At 52.1% G+C, this 16,523-nt stretch overlaps 6 protein-coding genes across 6 annotated transcripts; 2 read left to right on the forward strand and 4 right to left on the reverse strand.

The window, feature by feature from the left end:
* Positions 1 to 503: 503 nt before the first annotated feature.
* Positions 504 to 1,211, reverse strand: NCU05769 (hypothetical protein; the record flags this gene model as incomplete). Its single annotated transcript, XM_954651.1, has 1 exon — positions 504 to 1,211. One exon carries the CDS (start codon positions 1,209 to 1,211, stop codon positions 504 to 506), a length of 708 nt encoding a protein of 235 aa, XP_959744.1.
* Positions 1,212 to 2,953: 1,742 nt separating this feature from the next.
* cat-2 (catalase-2) lies at positions 2,954 to 5,922 on the reverse strand. Its single transcript, XM_954652.3, has 2 exons — positions 5,871 to 5,922; positions 2,954 to 5,673 (listed from the first exon to the last, which is right to left on the reverse strand). Exon 2 carries the CDS (start codon positions 5,587 to 5,589, stop codon positions 3,328 to 3,330), a length of 2,262 nt encoding a protein of 753 aa, XP_959745.1. The 5' UTR covers positions 5,590 to 5,673; positions 5,871 to 5,922; the 3' UTR covers positions 2,954 to 3,327.
* A 1,507-nt stretch (positions 5,923 to 7,429) lies between these two features.
* NCU05771 (hypothetical protein) lies at positions 7,430 to 9,253 on the reverse strand. Its single transcript, XM_954653.2, has 3 exons — positions 8,769 to 9,253; positions 7,768 to 8,709; positions 7,430 to 7,708 (listed from the first exon to the last, which is right to left on the reverse strand). Exons 1-2 carry the CDS (start codon positions 9,112 to 9,114, stop codon positions 8,180 to 8,182), a joined length of 876 nt encoding a protein of 291 aa, XP_959746.1. The 5' UTR covers positions 9,115 to 9,253; the 3' UTR covers positions 7,430 to 7,708; positions 7,768 to 8,179.
* A 282-nt stretch (positions 9,254 to 9,535) lies between these two features.
* Positions 9,536 to 10,524, forward strand: tom6 (translocase of outer mitochondrial membrane 6). Its single transcript, XM_954654.3, has 3 exons — positions 9,536 to 9,738; positions 9,860 to 9,906; positions 9,986 to 10,524. Exons 1-3 carry the CDS (start codon positions 9,610 to 9,612, stop codon positions 9,990 to 9,992), a joined length of 183 nt encoding a protein of 60 aa, XP_959747.1. The 5' UTR covers positions 9,536 to 9,609; the 3' UTR covers positions 9,993 to 10,524.
* A 290-nt stretch (positions 10,525 to 10,814) lies between these two features.
* Positions 10,815 to 12,137, forward strand: NCU10416 (WSC domain-containing protein; the record flags this gene model as incomplete). Its single annotated transcript, XM_001728188.2, has 1 exon — positions 10,815 to 12,137. One exon carries the CDS (start codon positions 10,815 to 10,817, stop codon positions 11,928 to 11,930), a length of 1,116 nt encoding a protein of 371 aa, XP_001728240.1. The 3' UTR covers positions 11,931 to 12,137.
* A 1,109-nt stretch (positions 12,138 to 13,246) lies between these two features.
* Positions 13,247 to 15,355, reverse strand: NCU05773 (hypothetical protein; the record flags this gene model as incomplete). The annotated part of the gene is made up of 1 exon (XM_954940.2): positions 13,247 to 15,355. One exon carries the CDS (start codon positions 15,353 to 15,355, stop codon positions 13,247 to 13,249), a length of 2,109 nt encoding a protein of 702 aa, XP_960033.2.
* Between the last annotated feature and the right edge of the window lie 1,168 nt (positions 15,356 to 16,523).

Below are 16,523 nucleotides of genomic sequence, written 5' to 3' on the forward strand. Positions count from 1 at the left end.
GAAGGGGGTGGAGTTGGAGAACTGGAACTGTTCCCAAGGTTCAGTCCCAGAAATGATTTCCATAAGGGCACTGATTCTGCCTGGCTCTTCATCTCCATGCCCTCCACTGCTTTCTTCACCTTTTGCTTAGACCGTTGTTTATCGGTCGCTGTGTTGCTCCCCAGCTGCATGCTATCCAGGAAGTCTTCCAGCTGCCGGAGTATTCGCGATATCCGGCCTCGATCATCACCAGCAGTATTCTCAGTGACAGTACAGGCAGAAGGCGGCCTAGATGGCTCTTTGGGTGAGCACGTATCCCGCGGTTCCTGTTTCACGTACCGTTCTCCCCTGATGAATATCTCTTTCTGTCTTTCCCTTTCATTTCCATCTCCCTTAATACCCTCTTCTTTCCTTTTCCTTCTAAACCTATCCCAACTCTCCCTCTCCCTCCTGGCCTGCCCCTCCAATTCTGTCTCCTTCATTGTCTTGTGTTGTACATTACTCTGACTCTGAGTGGATCCCGCCTAAGGATCCTCACGCAAGGAGCGCATGTAACGTTCATAGACGGTCTTGCGCTCATCGTTGTCCCATTCCCGTTTTGCAACACCATACTTCCGCCGCCGATAATTCGGCTTGAGCATTTCATCATGCCTTGCTTCCTCCTCCTCCCTCATATCCTCAAGGACGTGATGCGGTAGCTTCAACAGCTCCTCCATTTTGGCGTCCAATCGCTCGGCCTCGTTACGATAGCCATCATCATGATCATCGTCTCTGCTCTGGCCACCTTGATGACCATGACCGTAACCCCATCTCTCCTCCTCCAGGTACTCCTTCCTGCCTATGTGCTCTCGATCATTGCCATTGCCCTTGCCCTTGCCCTTGCCCTTACCAGAGGAGGCTCCAGAGCCACCGCGCTTCTCCACGCTGTACTTGTGCTTCCTGCGGTCCTCCCTACTGATTACGGCACCGGCGACCCATAACAACCACTCCGGATAATCAGGCTTGGGAGTGTACTCGCCTTCCTTGACGCGCTTGCGGACCAAGACCTTCTTTTCTTCTGTTTCCTCTTCTTCTTCAAGCTTGACCTTGCCCTTGCCCTTGTCAACCTCGGCTCGAGGGGGGGATCTGCGAGGGGATCTGGACCGGTCGTGGCGGTAATGGCGACGGTAGTCGTCAATGTCGGGGTAAGGGTTGTCCCGCTCTTTCTTGATATGGGTGCGGTTGCTGGGCATCTTGTTTTGTGCCTTATTGTTCTTTACGTACTTGCTGAGAGGTTTGTCCTTTATTTTGGAGAACTGGGCTTTTTTGGAGGAGTGAGAACAAGATCGCAGGTCGGGGGGGAAGAGAGCTAGCTGGTCATCATTCCTTTATAGGACTTTGTGTGTCGAGTAGAATATTGTTTCCATCATCTTGGATGTAATTCTTTGTCAATGACCTGCCTACCCTATTATGAAATGAAGTGTGGTTCGGGATTGATTGAAGCTGGTCAATAGGTAAGTCAGCAATGGTAGAGAGAACAAAGACAGGGGTCTATCCCGATGATGTTAAAGGTCCAGCTGATGCTGGTACAAAGCAAATTTGAGCGCACCGGCGGCATAATAACAAAGTCTAAGGGTTCATATGAACCATGTCGTCAGACATGCGCACAAAAAGGTCTCAGATCATGCGATGACGATTTTACATACTCACTGGTCAAAGTTGATATTGTCAAATCACCCAGTTACCTTCATGGTTTAACCTGAAAATCTGGAACCGCGCGCTCCTTAATAATTTTCTCGTATCAGCTGGCGCCAAAGGAAAGAAAAAAAAATACCAGGTTGAATCAATATCTCATCGTCAATGAATGGAAGAAGGGGCACCCACCCTACCTACGTGTTCATCCCACATCGACAATGAATACAACTAACCCTTTTTCTAAGCGCTCTCCATCCATCTTCACTTGATTCAAGTTGCCTGTCTGTCAACCATGTCGGTGTTCGTTCGTCTCAATCTCAATCTCAACAATGAACCGTTCATCCCATCACATCACATCCCATCCTATCCCTTCCCAACAATGAACCATCACCTAGGTACGGTACACTGACTGACTCCGCCCGCTTACCCTGCTGGTACATGTACCTAGGTACACAGCAGTTAGTTAGTTAGTTAGTTAAGGCTGCGTTTGTTCTGGTACGGTTGCTGTATAGAGGAGGTGGTCGTATAGGTTTATACGGTAAAGCTCGGACCACCTTTCGAATGCACCGTATAGCTATTTGCACCCCCTTTATACGGCCAGTGTACTACCAGTTTCATTTGGTTGATTTTTCTTCTTTCAGGCGGCTTATAGGGTAAAGGCGTCGTACGAATACGCTGAGATCCCTAGAGTACAGGGCATTACAGAGTACAGACTATAAGCATACGGCGTACTACGGCGCTTTGGGGCTGGTCTGTATTTTGGTAATTTTATACAGCGATGTTAAATTTGTATAGTTTTTCTGGCCATATATAACCCTAACCCTATTGAGGGGGTCGCAAATTGGATTTCTATATAGCAACCGACCAAATAATCGCTATTTTATACGGTTATCGTATAGAAATGGCCGTATGAGGCGGTTTATACGGCAACCGTACGAGAACAAACGCAGCCTAACATGATACTGGAACAAAACAATCCAAGACCTATATATATTTCCCTTGATAGTGACGGGTTGAGACTTACCGTAACAATTGATCATGTGGCATGGGTGCTTAGTCGTGAAATACGAAGTTTGCGAGCACTTTGAGAGAGTGATAGAGTGATCTTGGAAAGAGTAAGCGCACAACAGGCCGGGATGGGTGGAGATTGAATGAGATGCGGTCTTATCATTTCCCCCCGCGTGTTTCAGCGACGCCGAAGATAGTGCAATAACAGCCATACTTTTTGCGTACTAGCCAAGAACCAACATCTAAGTTCAGGAAATGCCAACACAACGAGTTAACTGAGCGGAGGACAGGTCGACGGCACAAAGAAATACTAACGCGGTGCTCATTCTTATTTAGAGTAGTCTGTGAATTACACCATTTATCTGAATAAACCGATTGCTACCTTTGCTCGTACCAATATCATTTCAATTCGTCGCAATACCTGCAGTTCCGGTATTGACTTATCACGTCTTTCAGTACTCTTTCTGTGTTTTCTGAACGCGGTAGCGCACCCAATCCGGAGTCCCTCCACTTCTCAAGGTCATCCAGTGCTCTTTTAAACCAGCGCAAGGCCTTCTTGTAGTGATGTCTTTGAACCCAATCATCCCAATGATCCGCTCGGCTAGCCTCCATCCAAGCAATCCGCCAACGCAGCTCTCTGCCGTACAGCAGTACCTGATCAGCCTCCTAAAGCTTGGGGGCATTCTGGCCCCGTCCCTCCTGCTTGAGATCGAACCGATCAAGGTTCATGACCTTGTGCCAAGCCGCCACAAAGTCGCGCTTGAACTTCTCCTCGCCATCCACCGCGGCATACACCTCCGCAAGCGCGCGAAGCTCAGCATGCGCTCCAAAGATGAGATCGGCCCTTGTCGCAGTCCACTTTTTATCGTGTGTCTTGCGGTCATAGCCAATGAAGACCTCGCCCTCATTATCCGCCGCCTTCCATGCCGTGTTGGTGTCCAACAGGTTGACAAAGTAGTCATTGGTAAGCTTGCCGGGTGTCTTGGTCAACACACCGTAGGATGAGCCATCATAGTTGGCCTCTAGCACACGGAGACCGCCGATGAGGGCAGTAAGCTCAGGCGCCGAGAGAGTGAGCAGCGAGGCACGGTCAATAAGAAACTGCTCGGTGCGTACGCGCTTGGTACCCTTGCCGTAGCTGCGGAAGCCGTCGGCGTGAGGCTCGAGGTGAGTGAAAGAGTGCACATCGGTGTGCTCCTGAGTGGCATCGTTGCGGCCTGGGGTGAAAGGGACCACCAAGCCAGAAGCCTGCTCGAGGGCGGCGACACCACCAAGGACGATAAGATCAGCCAAGGAGACCTTCTTGCCGCTCGAACTGTCGTTGAACTTTTGCTGCACAGACTCGAGCGCAGCAAGGACCTCGCGGAGCGTGGAAGGGTCGTTGACCTTCCACTCGTTTTGAGGAGCGAGACGGATACGGGCACCATTGGCACCTCCGCGCTTGTCAGAGCCACGGAAAGAGGAAGCCGAGGACCAGGCAACGAAGATCAGCTTCTTTGGAGCGACACCGGTGGCCAGAATCTCCTTCTTCAAGGCCGCGATATCGTTATCGTCAATGATCTGGTAGTCTACGGGAGGAATGTAGTCTTCCCAAGGCAGGATCTCAGAGGGGACCTCGGGACCGATCCAGCGAGTACGCGGGCCCATGTCACGATGAAGAAGCTTGAACCATGCGCGGGCAAAAGCATCGGCAAACTTGTCTGGGTTCGCAAGGTAATCGCGGCAGATCTTGTCATAGGCGGGATCCATGCGTAGGGCAATATCGGTCGTCAACATGGTCGGGAGCTTCTTCTTGTTGGGGTCGTAGGCATCTGGGATGGTGGGCTCGGCGTTCTTGGCCACCCACTGGTTGGCACCAGCAGGGCTCTTTGTCGGCTCCCAGTCAAACTTGTAGAGGTATTCCAGGTAGCCCATGCCCCACTTGGTAGGAGTTGGCGTCCAAGTGACTTCAAGACCACTGGTGATGGTGTCGGGACCCTTGCCCTGGCCAAAGCTGTTTGCCCAGCCGAGACCTTGGTGCTCGATGGGGGCAGCCTCGGGCTCCTTGCCGACGTGGTGAGTGGGACCGGCACCATGAGTCTTGCCAAAGGAGTGACCACCCGCAATCAGAGCGACAGTCTCCTCGTCGTTCATAGCCATGCGGCCAAAGGTGACACGAATATCCTTGGCTGAGGCAACGGGGTCGGGAATACCGTCAGGACCTTCGGGGTTGACGTAGATAAGGCCCATATGGGAGGAGGCAAGGGGGCTTTGCAGATCACGGTTGTGGATGTCCGTGTGCTGTTTCTTGGACTCGTCACCTTGGACGACACCATGTCCTTCGTGGCCTTCCTGACCCTCGGAGTAACGGTCCTCGTTACCCAACCATGTGGTCTCAGCACCCCAGTATACAGACTCGTCAGCCTCCCAGGTGTCGGGACGGCCACCGGCAAAGCCAAAGGTCTTGAAGCCCATGGACTCGAGCGCAACGTTACCGGTTAGAAGGAGCAGGTCGGACCACGAGATCTTGTTGCCGTACTTTTGCTTGATGGGCCACAGGAGACGACGGGCCTTGTCGAGAGAGACGTTGTCGGGCCAGCTGTTGAGAGGAGCAAAACGCTGCTGACCCTCACCACCGCCTCCACGGCCATCCGTGACACGGTAGGTGCCGGCGCTGTGCCATGCCATGCGGATGAAGAGACCGCCATAGTGGCCGAAATCAGCAGGCCACCAGTCTTGCGAGTCGGTCATGAGTTTAGTGAGGTCCTTCTTGAGGCCTTCGTAGTCGAGGCTCTTGAAGGCAGCGGCATAGTCGAAGTCTTTGTCGAGGGGGTTGGAGACGGGGGTATGTTGGCGGAGGATGTTGAGCCTAAGCTGGGCGGGCCACCAGTCGTGGTTCCTGGTGCCACCACCGCCGACGTTGGACTTGCGGACGGGGCACTCGGACATGTTGGTCGATGTTGTGTGGTTGATTGATCTTTCGAGACGAGATACTGATTCCAGGTTGAAGGAAGCTCTTTGCTGATGTGGGAGCTGAACAGGCGAAGAGAATAGTATGCACGTTGATGAGAAAAACGAAGAAATGGAAGACAGAAGACAGATGATATCAGAGAGCGGAAGCACCGGTATTAGTAACCTAAGAGAGGGGTTTGGTAGTGGAAGGTTTGGGTGGGAAGGCAAGGTCGATATGAAATCGCCGAGAAGGAATACAAAGGAATTATTCTACGTACCCCGCTTGGTTGTCAGCCGGCATGGAGGCCGGGTGGTACGGTACAGGTCACTGCCCGCTCCTGTTTCTCTTGTGAATGTGAGCTTCCTCGAATCATGATAGCTCGATCCATCCCGGCTTCCACGCATCGCGGTGAACCCCTAGGGATGCGATGAGACACCTCGTACTGTAATTACGTAAGGTAACGTACCTGCTTACAACAAACTTGGATCTACACAGTATCTCATCCTTGGCTCCAGTTGATGTCATCCAAGTCGTTGCTCATGGCTTTTTTTTTGTGAGTATCCCAGAAGACGGTCATATCTGGAAGGCTTTAGTGTAGCATCTTCAACCCCTTTAAGATCCCTTCTCTTGCTTGCCCGACCGCTTGATCCATCCCGACTGAACATCTCATGATGCTTGGAAGTGTACTGTACTTGTACGTAACGCAGTATCCATGTATTGACAACTCGATAATGGAAGCAAGTGCCGCCCGTGATCTCTCCCGTTGCTCGACCCCGCACAGTAAACGCAGGAGGGGATCGATGGCAACTGCAACTGCAGTGAGGGTGCAACTGCCCCTGCAAGCAGGATGCCCTGGATAGAAACGGGTAGAAAAGGTGGTACAGGTGCATGAACGCAGGCTGCAATGATGTTGTTGCCCTCTCTCTGATTGGCAGGTGGGGAATGTGACTCGCACCTCGGAGAATTCTGCCCTTTTCTGGTTCACACTGGAAGCTTGACGGACCTCACCTCACGAACATCTCCAGACAACCACGGCGGTGAGAACCTTGAGGGTTTCCAAATTGAACGAAAATAGTAAACAAAGGCCTTGATTCATGTCTAGTGGAGAAGGAAGTCATGTGAAGTCGCGTTAGCTAGTAGTACATGGAAAGCGCGGCGCTATCGGTATCAATACCACCTTACAAAACTGGAACGCGTAACCTCGGAAATGCCAAGAGGGGCGGGAGAAACACATCGAACCGGGGGAGGCAACCCTTCATTGTGCTCTCTTGCCATCCAATTACTAATATGTATTGCGTGCTGGAACCAGTTTCACCACTTTCATCGGCCTTTAGCTTTCGTGAATTCTTACCGCTGGCTGTTCCTGGTTCCCGATGTTCATTGTTACTGTTATGTTGTGGTGATGTCTGCTACCTCGATAGAGTCACACACGTAACACCGTCCCTCCATCTCTACCCAGAACTCGTATGATCCACATTGCCTGGAGACCAGTTCATCTGCTTGCCCCCTTCGGTTCCTGCCATCATGTTTACTATTTCTGACTTCCCATATCCATCAAAGTGTCCGGGCTCGCTTGCCACTCCGCCTCACACGTGGGGAGAGGACCGGGAAGAGGTCGAGATCGATCTCGGCCACTTCTCCCGCCGTGGAGCTTTCCCCCCGCTGGCGGCTAATCCCTTTACGGGGCCAGTCATGCACGCCTGACAGCTAATTGTCGAGCTAGGGGTCTTGGCCGGCTCATTGCTGACCAGCGGGGTTTGTGAATTGATATCATTTCAGATTGTCGAAGTCAACAATAAAAACCAACAGACTATGCATTTTCGATCCAAATGGTCTGTTTAATTTCTTGTTCTTGATAGAAACAAAAAAAAATAAAGCCTATGAGGATGGAATGTCAAAAGTTGCTCAGTGGAACCTTTCTTAAAAGACACTGCCTGATGTCTATTATTTCGAATCGTCAGTGGGTCTAGATCCAGTGGCATCCAAGTGAGAACCTCTATGGACACCTCGACCAGCGCTCAGATAGACTCATGCAGAGTAATTAAAACGTTCAAACCAACGGCTTGCCAAGATCAGGCAGCAACCGCGGCCTTCTACATGTGGCGCAAGAGAGAGCTAGAAAGCTCGGGTTAAAAACAGCCCAAACTGCCAGGCGAGGCATTAAGATTGCTTACCGATTTGATTTGGGTCTCTGAAACCATCAATACGGTTTATAGCAATCTCCGGCGAGCATCGTAGCGGCACTTAATCTCCCGTCCGCTGGGGATGCGGCAACTACCGACCTCTATCTTCCGCCTCGGTCTTTCAGGCAGCAGTCCAGTGATCTGGTATCTGCACTTATTCCTTCTCGGTGCGCGCGGGCTCAGCAAAGACCTCCCTCGCCCGGGATAGAAAAGCTGAGATCTATGCCAGGCTTGAGGCCGGTTGAATGCCTGGAAAGGGAGTCTCTGCTTTTCTATCCCGGGCGAGCCTCCTTAAAATCCTTTAATAGCCCGGGGCGAGAAAATGCGGTTGAGGACAGTGGCGCCTCTCCATCGGGAAGGACCCAGGTATAGTGAGTCATCGTATATATGGCCGCAGGTCAGATCAGTCCACAGACATGGGCATCGTCGTCACGCCACCTCCATCTCCCAATATTTCTCCCAGTTTGACAAGCGTGTTCTCATACACCTGAGCGACGTTCATGTGCAACAGCTCGTCTTCGTCGTCGTCGTCCCCATCATCGAAATCGCTCATGTCGGGAAGGCGATCAGACTCAGCTTCGGCCTCGGTATCGTTGTCCGGCTTCGGGGTCTGGATACCCTGACCCCCAGTATCGCCGTCTGGATCCTCGTCGGCTGGCTCTTTTGCCATGACCTCAACTACCAATACACGAGTGCGCTCAATCACGCTTTTGCAGCGGACCATGTCGGTGCGGGACAGGCCGGCTCGAAGGCCGTTTTCGAAGCCTGGTAGAGTTTCTTTGGTGTCGATGTCGTAGCCGAAGAGTAGACTGGCGAAGCAGTGGTCGAGTTTTCGTAGTAGCGCGAATGTGGCTGCGGGCGAGGGAGGGAAGCCCTCGAGCCAGGTGGTGAACTCGCTCGCAATGTTGAGCAGGTAGGGGATTTGTAGGCTGGCTAAAGGAATATTAGTGCCAGTAATGACGGGTAAGAAGTCGAAACCGTGTGGCACTTACGAGTACCGGATAACCAGATGATATTGATAACGTCGTCCACGTCTTTACATAGTTCGGCCATGGACTTGTAGCCCGTGATCTCGTCGTCGGGATGGGGAATGGCAAAGTGCTTGACGTATCGGCGACTGATGTGTAGCATTTTGTCGGAAACATAGTTGCGGACTTTATCCTCCTTGATGGACCCGGGGCGAAGGGAAGTTCGGCGAGGATGTGGGAGATTGGATACGGCCGCCGCTGACGCTGAGCTGGGCGCTGGAGATGGTAATGAGTTTGGAGGGATCGCGGGAGGCACAAAGCCACCTGGGGCTGGCGCGGTCGGGGGATTGGGGGTTTCGTTTTCCGCCATCGGTGTATGAGGTATCGCGGCAATGATGGGTGAGTGTTGATTGAAGCCAGGCAATTGGCGATGTCACGAACTTATAGGCTTTGGAGGGACAATGGGCGATGTGATGTTTTGTTTGCGACAGAAGAATTGCGATGGTTTCTAAAGGTGACAGTGGGTGAGAGTTCAGTGACAGACGCCGGCACATGACAATGGATGACATAGCAAATGGCGGGGCAGTGGGTCTTTACTGAAGTCCCACTTCTGGTACATCTTACGTTGTGTAAGTGATAACAGCCAATGACGGTGCCAAGCACCCTTTGATAACAACCTCAAAGCCAGGCCCGTGGCCCGTGCAGCCCCTGTCTCTCTGTCCCTCTCTTTGCCTGCCAGAAAGTCCAAAATTTCCATTCGACGTTCCCAGTCTGCGATTGCGAGTCTCGTCACGGCGTCACAGTTCCCAGCTTCATCAACCGATAGCCCCCGTTATCGCGACCACTCTCAAGACACTCCATCACCATGCCTTCCGCCAAGTACATCGAGCGCCCCGGTGGCAGCCGCAAGTCCAAGGGCTTCATCCGCTCCACTTACGATTCCCTCACCTCTTCCGAGAACGCTTCTGTCGTCCGCAGCATCGCCTTCTTCGGCGTAAGTGTCCTCCCCAACCCGGCCTCCGACGTCCGAACCCCGGCCCCGTCCGGTCCTGTCCCGGTCCATTCCTACCTAGTCTTCTACAATCTGATTGTACTAACACATGCCCTCACCACAGGCTGCCGTCGCCTTCCTCTCCAGCTCTTGGGGCGAGATGCTCGTTGTGTTCGTATATCCCTACCTTCACATCACAATCCTGTTGGGCTCTAGTGTTTCCTAACCTAACCGTCGACGGATCATACAGGCAATAAATGCACACTTCATCGCCTCTCCTCCACGCGACACCGACTTAGACTCCGACTCCGAGTTCGACCCGCTGTACTACTCTAATACCCACGAACCCGGATCCCAGATGGCGGAAGCGAACGCGGACACAACGACTCTTGTATGATATCAGATGGGATAGACGAAAATCACAAATGAACGGATGTGTTTTGTTGCGCCCGACGAGCCAGTTCTGAAACAGCGACGCCACAGGAAAATATGATATATCGTGATTAGGGACCGGGACAAACAAAGGCGTTGACGGGCGACGGTTTCATCTCTTCAAACTCAATCCCCCTTGCGATCGAGCGATGCGATGCGACTATTTTCTTTACTCGACTGTCGGCCTATGGGTCAATCAATGTCTGTGACAAGAGGAACTTGGGTCAGATGAATAGATGAATTCTGTCTTCGATTCTTAGTCATTGACTGGACCGGATTGTCGCCTGTTGGTCTCCGCGGATGACTGCCGTGTGGTCCAACGACAAACAGCTTTTAATTTGCACAAACACCAAGGCTACCAACATTCACCAACGGTCAAGCCACAGCGTTTCAAAGTGTTGGAGGTGTCTAACCGTGATGCATTCTGTTCCTCTCGTTGTTTCATGTCTCATATCTAGGGGTGTTAGGTTCAGCTCGAGGCCCATTACATATCTCCCTGCTCACAACGACAGGCCTTGTCTCGACCTCCAGCCGAGTTTACTTAACTCCCGTCTTCTTTCTTCTTCCCTCGCTGCGAAACTATCTCCCTAGACACTCACTCACATCCATTAGTTACATCGCCCAGTCCAGCAGTCCAACAGTCCAAGATGATTTTCCCTACCAGCCTTGTCTGGCTAACATGCCTCTTCACTGCCACATCCGCCCAACAACCCACCAGCTGTCTCAAACCTCAACCCACCTCTCAAGCTTTCTTCGTCATGGGCTGCGGCAAACCCATCACCGTCGACCGTCTCGACCCCATTGTCTCTCCCGGCCGCCCTTCTCAGCACCTCCACACAGTAATGGGCGGTTCTGCCTTCGACTTCGACTTGGACTACAACAAAACGCAGACTTCCAACCGCACCACCTGCGCCGTATCCAAGGACTTATCCAACTACTGGGTGCCCACCGTCTACTTCCACCATGCGAACGGCTCCTTTGAAGCCGTGGAGCAAGTAGGCGGCATCAACGTCTACTACCAAGAACGCATGGACTGGACCGATTACTGCGCCGGTCGCGAGTTGCTCGCTTTCCCTCCCGGGTTCCGGATGATGGCAGGCGACACCACCCGCCGCGACTTCAACTCCTCCAAAGTCGAACATCGCGCAATCGAGTTCATCTGCTTGTTGACGGACGGTCAGGAGGGTCTCCCTCCCTTTCACGAGTTTCCCAACCGTACCTGCAACGGCGGTCTACAAATCCGCATCCGTTTTCCTTCGTGCTGGGACGGTGTGGGACTCGGCACTTTTTCTTCTTCCTCCAACTCCTCTGTCCCCGGTTCAGACTCAACACCGATAGCAAGCGCCTACAACTCCTCCCACGTAACTTACCCATCCCGCCTCGACACCGGCGTCTGCCCTTCCACTCACCCCCACCGCATCCCCGCCCTGCTGTACGAAATGACGTGGAACGTAGCTGCTTTTAACTCTTTCAGATCCATGGGAGAACAGCCGTTTGTCTTTTCCAACGGCGACAAGACGGGGTACGGATACCATGCGGATTTCTTCAACGGGTGGGATGTGAATCTCTTGCAGAGGGCGCTGAGAGATCCGAGCTGTGGAAACGAGACGGGCGGGAGGATCGAGATGTGTGGGACGTTCAAGGAGTATTTGCAGAGTAATGAGGTGCAGAATGGGATTGGGGGGTTGGAGCAGAAAGTAAAAGGGGAGTGGAGGGGGGTGTTGGAAGGGGGAGAGTTGCCGGGGGGTGTGAGGGTTGAGTGAGTGGTGAGTGATGAACAGTGAGTGGTGGGTTGGTGATGGGTGAGGTGAAAGGGAGTTGAAGTGTTGAGTGCTGTCGTGATTTTAGCGAGGGATGTGGTGGGTGGCGGGCGGGATTGACTTGGATGCTGTTCGCTTGGTACATGTTATGAAAGAATGCCCAGATGATTGTAAGGAACAGGAAAAAGAATGAATGAGCAGCGCATCGATCACTTTGTGCCGTCATGTCCTCTCCGTTGTGTCCCTTCTTGAACAATGAGAACCTGGCAATCAACGAGTGGTGAAACGGTGATCGGTTACATGGCGGAGGATTTAAGGATGAAAGGTGCTCCGTGGCCCCGTTTGATATTCGATCATGAGGCATCTCTTGATTGTAAAGGGAAGAAATTGAGCACAACTGATTTACCGTGGATTCTTCTAGTGGATAATCAGAATTCTATTAGATTCTAGATTCTTGACGGCATGCGCATCTAGAGCACTCTGAACAAGACGGTCGAGCCACCGAGCAGGAGATGTCCAGAGATTACAAGTTGTGGTCAACAACAGAAGGAGGAGAAAAACAAAACTATTGCATTGACTGTTGCATCGAGATCGAAGCCAGTCACACTGCGAACGGGTGACAGTCTCAACATAAGTCGACAGGTATAGAAAAAAAAAAACAGAAAAAAAATTGACATTACTGTCCTTTCCCTTAAGAACTTGCTATATCCTCGAAGGTGACAGCGTAGGGTGGAATCGCGCGTTGCGAAGATTGACGACGCTCGATGCAGAAAAATACCATGTAGCGTGTCGATTGGTGAAACCGAATGAGATGGTTACTTATCAGATACCCCGCAGAATCTGGCTTGAGGGAGATAGTGTGATAACGTCCTGTACCTTTGGCACCGAGAACTGACAAGTGGAAGGCAACACCAGAATGCAACAAACACCAACACAAGACCAAAGTAGTGCCAGGAAGACATGACTGTTCATCCAGATGAGCCGCGAAAATGGACTATCAGGTAAATTGCTTGCTTGTTGTGTTTTTTAATAGACGAGAATAGACGCTGAACCAAATCACCCAATCTGAACTAAATGGACAGAGTGCCCATAACTCCAACTCCGGCCGATTAACCCGCCCAATCCTCCGCAAGACCCCGAAAACGCCGTGGTCGCTTCCTTTCCAACCCAACATTCCTACCTCTACCTAATCAGGACGAAACCCTCCTCGCTGCCTCCATCCATCACTTCCCTCCAACCTCTAACCTCAATCCTGAATCCTCAAACCATCCATTCCACCTCTCACTCACTCTCTCTCCACACCACCCGACTAGAGGTACTCAAAACCCATCAAACAACCACCCCAACACCCGTCCCGTCTTATCCACCTCCTTCAGACTCCCATGTCCCCAACTCCCAAAAGGACAAACCACCAACTCACACCCCCCAATTAACCCCGCCGCCTGCTGTGACAGTCCCAAATCGACATACATGTCTTGCTTGTAAGCCACCGCTCTCACTTTCACTTTCACTAGCCCCTCCCCCTCCCCTACCCCCGTCTCAGTCTTCGCGGATAAGTGGTTCCGCCGGAGCGAGCAAAGATCATACAAAGCAGGCCAATCGGCCTTTTGCGCAAGGATATGCGCGGCGCCCAGAAAGGGAGCGAGGGCGGGACCACCGAGCGGGGAAAGCAGCGGGGTGGGGTGGATGGCTTCGCCTGTGAAGTAGTACTTCTCTTCTTCTTCTTCTGATGGGATAATAGTAGAGGAGGTGGAGGAGGTGGAGGAGGTGTTGGTGGTGGAGGTAGAAGAAAGCCAGGAAAAGGCGCCCGAGGGATGGGACAAGGCGACGTCGATGGCGGCCCAGTTGGATGGTTGGCTGGTATGGGGGCAGGTGGACGAGCAGTAGATGGCTTCGTGGAGGAGGGCGTAGAGCGGGCGGCGGTGGAGGGCGAAGGATTCGAGGTTTGTGTAGAGGGAGAGGGTTTCCTTCGAGATGGTGCTTTCGTCGTTTCTGGGGTATATGGAGTGATCAAGGTCGGAGATGAAGCTGGTTATGAGGCGGTGGAGTTTTTGGTAGGGAAGTGGGATTTTGGGGGGTCTGATGGAGCTGGTAGGTGATAAGGGTTCCTCTTCTTCGTCTCCGTCTTCGTCACTGTCCCTGCGGATCACAGGCGCTGACCCGAACGTCCGTCCCAGTGTCATAAACGTCTGGTAAGTAAGATAACACCCTTTTCTCTCTCCATTCTCGCCATAAAGTTCGTACCCTCTGAACGGCGTAGACTGTCCTCCAACCCCTTTCTGCAACGGTGCCTTATCTCGCAAGTACTCGATGATCGTCCTAACATGCTCTTGATCTTCCGGGAAGTACTCGTTGAAGTAATCCTCGTTTCGCCTGAAGACATGGACATACGTCTTCTCGTACACCTGCCGTGGCGTCTTGCCCAGCGGTGGCATCCCGGCACTGATGTACACTGCTTCTAGGGATCGAGGGAGAAAGGAGAGGTAAGTGGTGGCGACCCATCCGCCGTAGGACTGGCATATGAGTGTCCACTTGATGTTGGTAGCAACTTCTTTTTCGAGACACAAGCGGATTGCTTCGAGATCACGAACAATGTTGTCTTGTCGGAACTTGGCGAGGTAGTTGGCTTTGTCTTGGTCGGACATTTTCAGTACTTTGGTTTTTGCAGTCGAATCGAAGAATAAGGGGCTGAGACCCGTTCCTCGGTAGTGGACATAGAGGACTTGGTAGCCTCTGTTGATACAGAACTTGTTCAGCTCGGGGACCTTGCCGGAAGGGTTTCCGTCTCCGGGACCGCCGCAGAGGTAGAGGATGAAGGGCTTTTGGGAGGATATGGGGCTAATTGGGGCATCGGGGGTTGTTGGTTTAGGGTTGGGAAAGCTGTCTACAAGTTCTGCATGAATGTTCAACAAAGCATCTTTCTGTGAGGCGCCGTGATGATGATGGTCTAATGGTACTTCAAACTCTAAAGTCCTGAAGGTATGGCCATCTTTGTTGGCTTGACGCGGTTTGATACCCAGGAGTACAGCAGGTTTGATCCCAGCCCATAAAACCTCGGTTGAAGTTTTTTGACGACTACTCATGTTGACCGAAAGCGGAAGTCTGTTGTCTTTGCGCCTCAGGGGTACAGCTGGTGTGTCGTATTCTCGGTAATCGGTGGTGTGGGTGGGCCCCTGGCCCGATCGGTTTCCTTCCGAAAAGGGGTCCTTCGTCGACACTGCCACAGATCGCTTCAGGACCACGGGGGTGGTAACGGTGACTGGAGTGTAAGGCTGAATGGTAGGGCAGAGCTTCGGTTTTGCGCACTGTGGGTATAATATGGCTGCTTCTTGAAGCAATAGAGACAATTTTTGATAGTCGATATCGAGAGTCGTGGGCAGGTCGTGATCTCCTGGCTCGTCGTAACTCTGAAGAGCCCACGGAGACATTGTAATATCGTGGGGCTTATGTAGCCCTTCATCCTTCAAGGTCGCCATCGTGAACTCAATGACTGTTGGGTGAACAGACAGCGGAAAGTCAAGGTCGGCTCGTTGGAAATCCTAGGTCTGTCAGGTTGTTCACTCGATCCAACTGTCAACAATGACTGATTTTTGAACTGGCAGGATTCAACAAGCCGCCAACGATGGAGTGAACGAGCAAAGCTTGGAGGACCACAATGAGACGCAGCGGCAACGGAGTTCTTCCACACGGGAAGGAGACGAGGTTATCAAGTACTAAAAGATGTTGATCACGCTAGTCGGAGTGTGCAAGTCCATCGGTATCATTGTCCTATGTCAAGCCACCAATGAAGACGGAAGAACGTGAAGAGAAACGAAGCATCTCGAGCCGTGTTGCATTTATACGGTACAGTGCTAGTGTCTACTGCATAGGTAGTAGATATGAAGCCCCCATCGTCGGCTCTTTGACCACCAACCCAACCAAACCTGCGGTTGCTTCGGTTCCCAATGGCATAACTTGGACTATGATGAACAAGGGTTCCATCCGGAAGTTCCCTCGGTCTACAAAAGAAGGTGACCGGGAACATGGAAGACAGATAGATGGTGTTCCACCGACATGCACCACGTGGTTGGACCAAGGCAATAACATCGCAGTTGGCCCGACGCCAAAACCCGTCCATTCACCCTTGCCACTCCAAATTCTGTGCGACCCATCACTTTGGATCGCGTTGGATTTGGCTGCAACCCTGATGGGTACCACACCCGAGGGTATGGACGAGGGGGACACTGGGAGATAACGCCAATGAATCCACAGTAATTGGAGACGGGTTGTTGTTGATCAACAGGAGATAAACAAGATGAAAAGCCTGTCACGAGCGTACGATACACTTCATTCACTTGTCCGGTTGGGCTGTTCAAAACAAAGGAGATCTTCAAGTTGGCCTTCGGAGAAAGTCCCAACTCCCCGATCTCACAGTTCACGTCTCAAACCACTAGCCCACTGTGATGAGGTTAGATCTCCCACAGTACACAACCTGACTGGACGTCGTCATTTTGACTGACTGTCTTGAACTTTCCAATACTTTTCGAGCCAATAAACCACCCCGGAAACACCCTGAATTTGGCTCGCCCAGCCATTAACCAAACACTGCTCGCCCGC

This window comes from Neurospora crassa, linkage group VII (assembly GCF_000182925.2).
Source record: "Neurospora crassa OR74A linkage group VII, whole genome shotgun sequence".
NCBI classification, from domain to species: Eukaryota; Fungi; Ascomycota; class Sordariomycetes; order Sordariales; family Sordariaceae; genus Neurospora; species Neurospora crassa.

Bases quoted from the DNA above. Each gene is read 5' to 3' on its own strand.
- cat-2 (XM_954652.3), bottom strand. From the start codon at position 5,589: ATGTCCGAGTGCCCCGTCCGCAAGTCCAACGTCGGCGGTGGTGGCACC.
- NCU05771 (XM_954653.2), bottom strand. From the start codon at position 9,114: ATGGCGGAAAACGAAACCCCCAATCCCCCGACCGCGCCAGCCCCAGGT. The intron at 8,710-8,768 runs GTAAGTGCCACA...ATATTCCTTTAG, and splicing joins CATCTGGTTATCCGGTACTC to CCAGCCTACAAATCCCCTAC.
- tom6 (XM_954654.3), top strand. From the start codon at position 9,610: ATGCCTTCCGCCAAGTACATCGAGCGCCCCGGTGGCAGCCGCAAGTCC. The intron at 9,739-9,859 runs GTAAGTGTCCTC...CCCTCACCACAG, and splicing joins GCAGCATCGCCTTCTTCGGC to GCTGCCGTCGCCTTCCTCTC.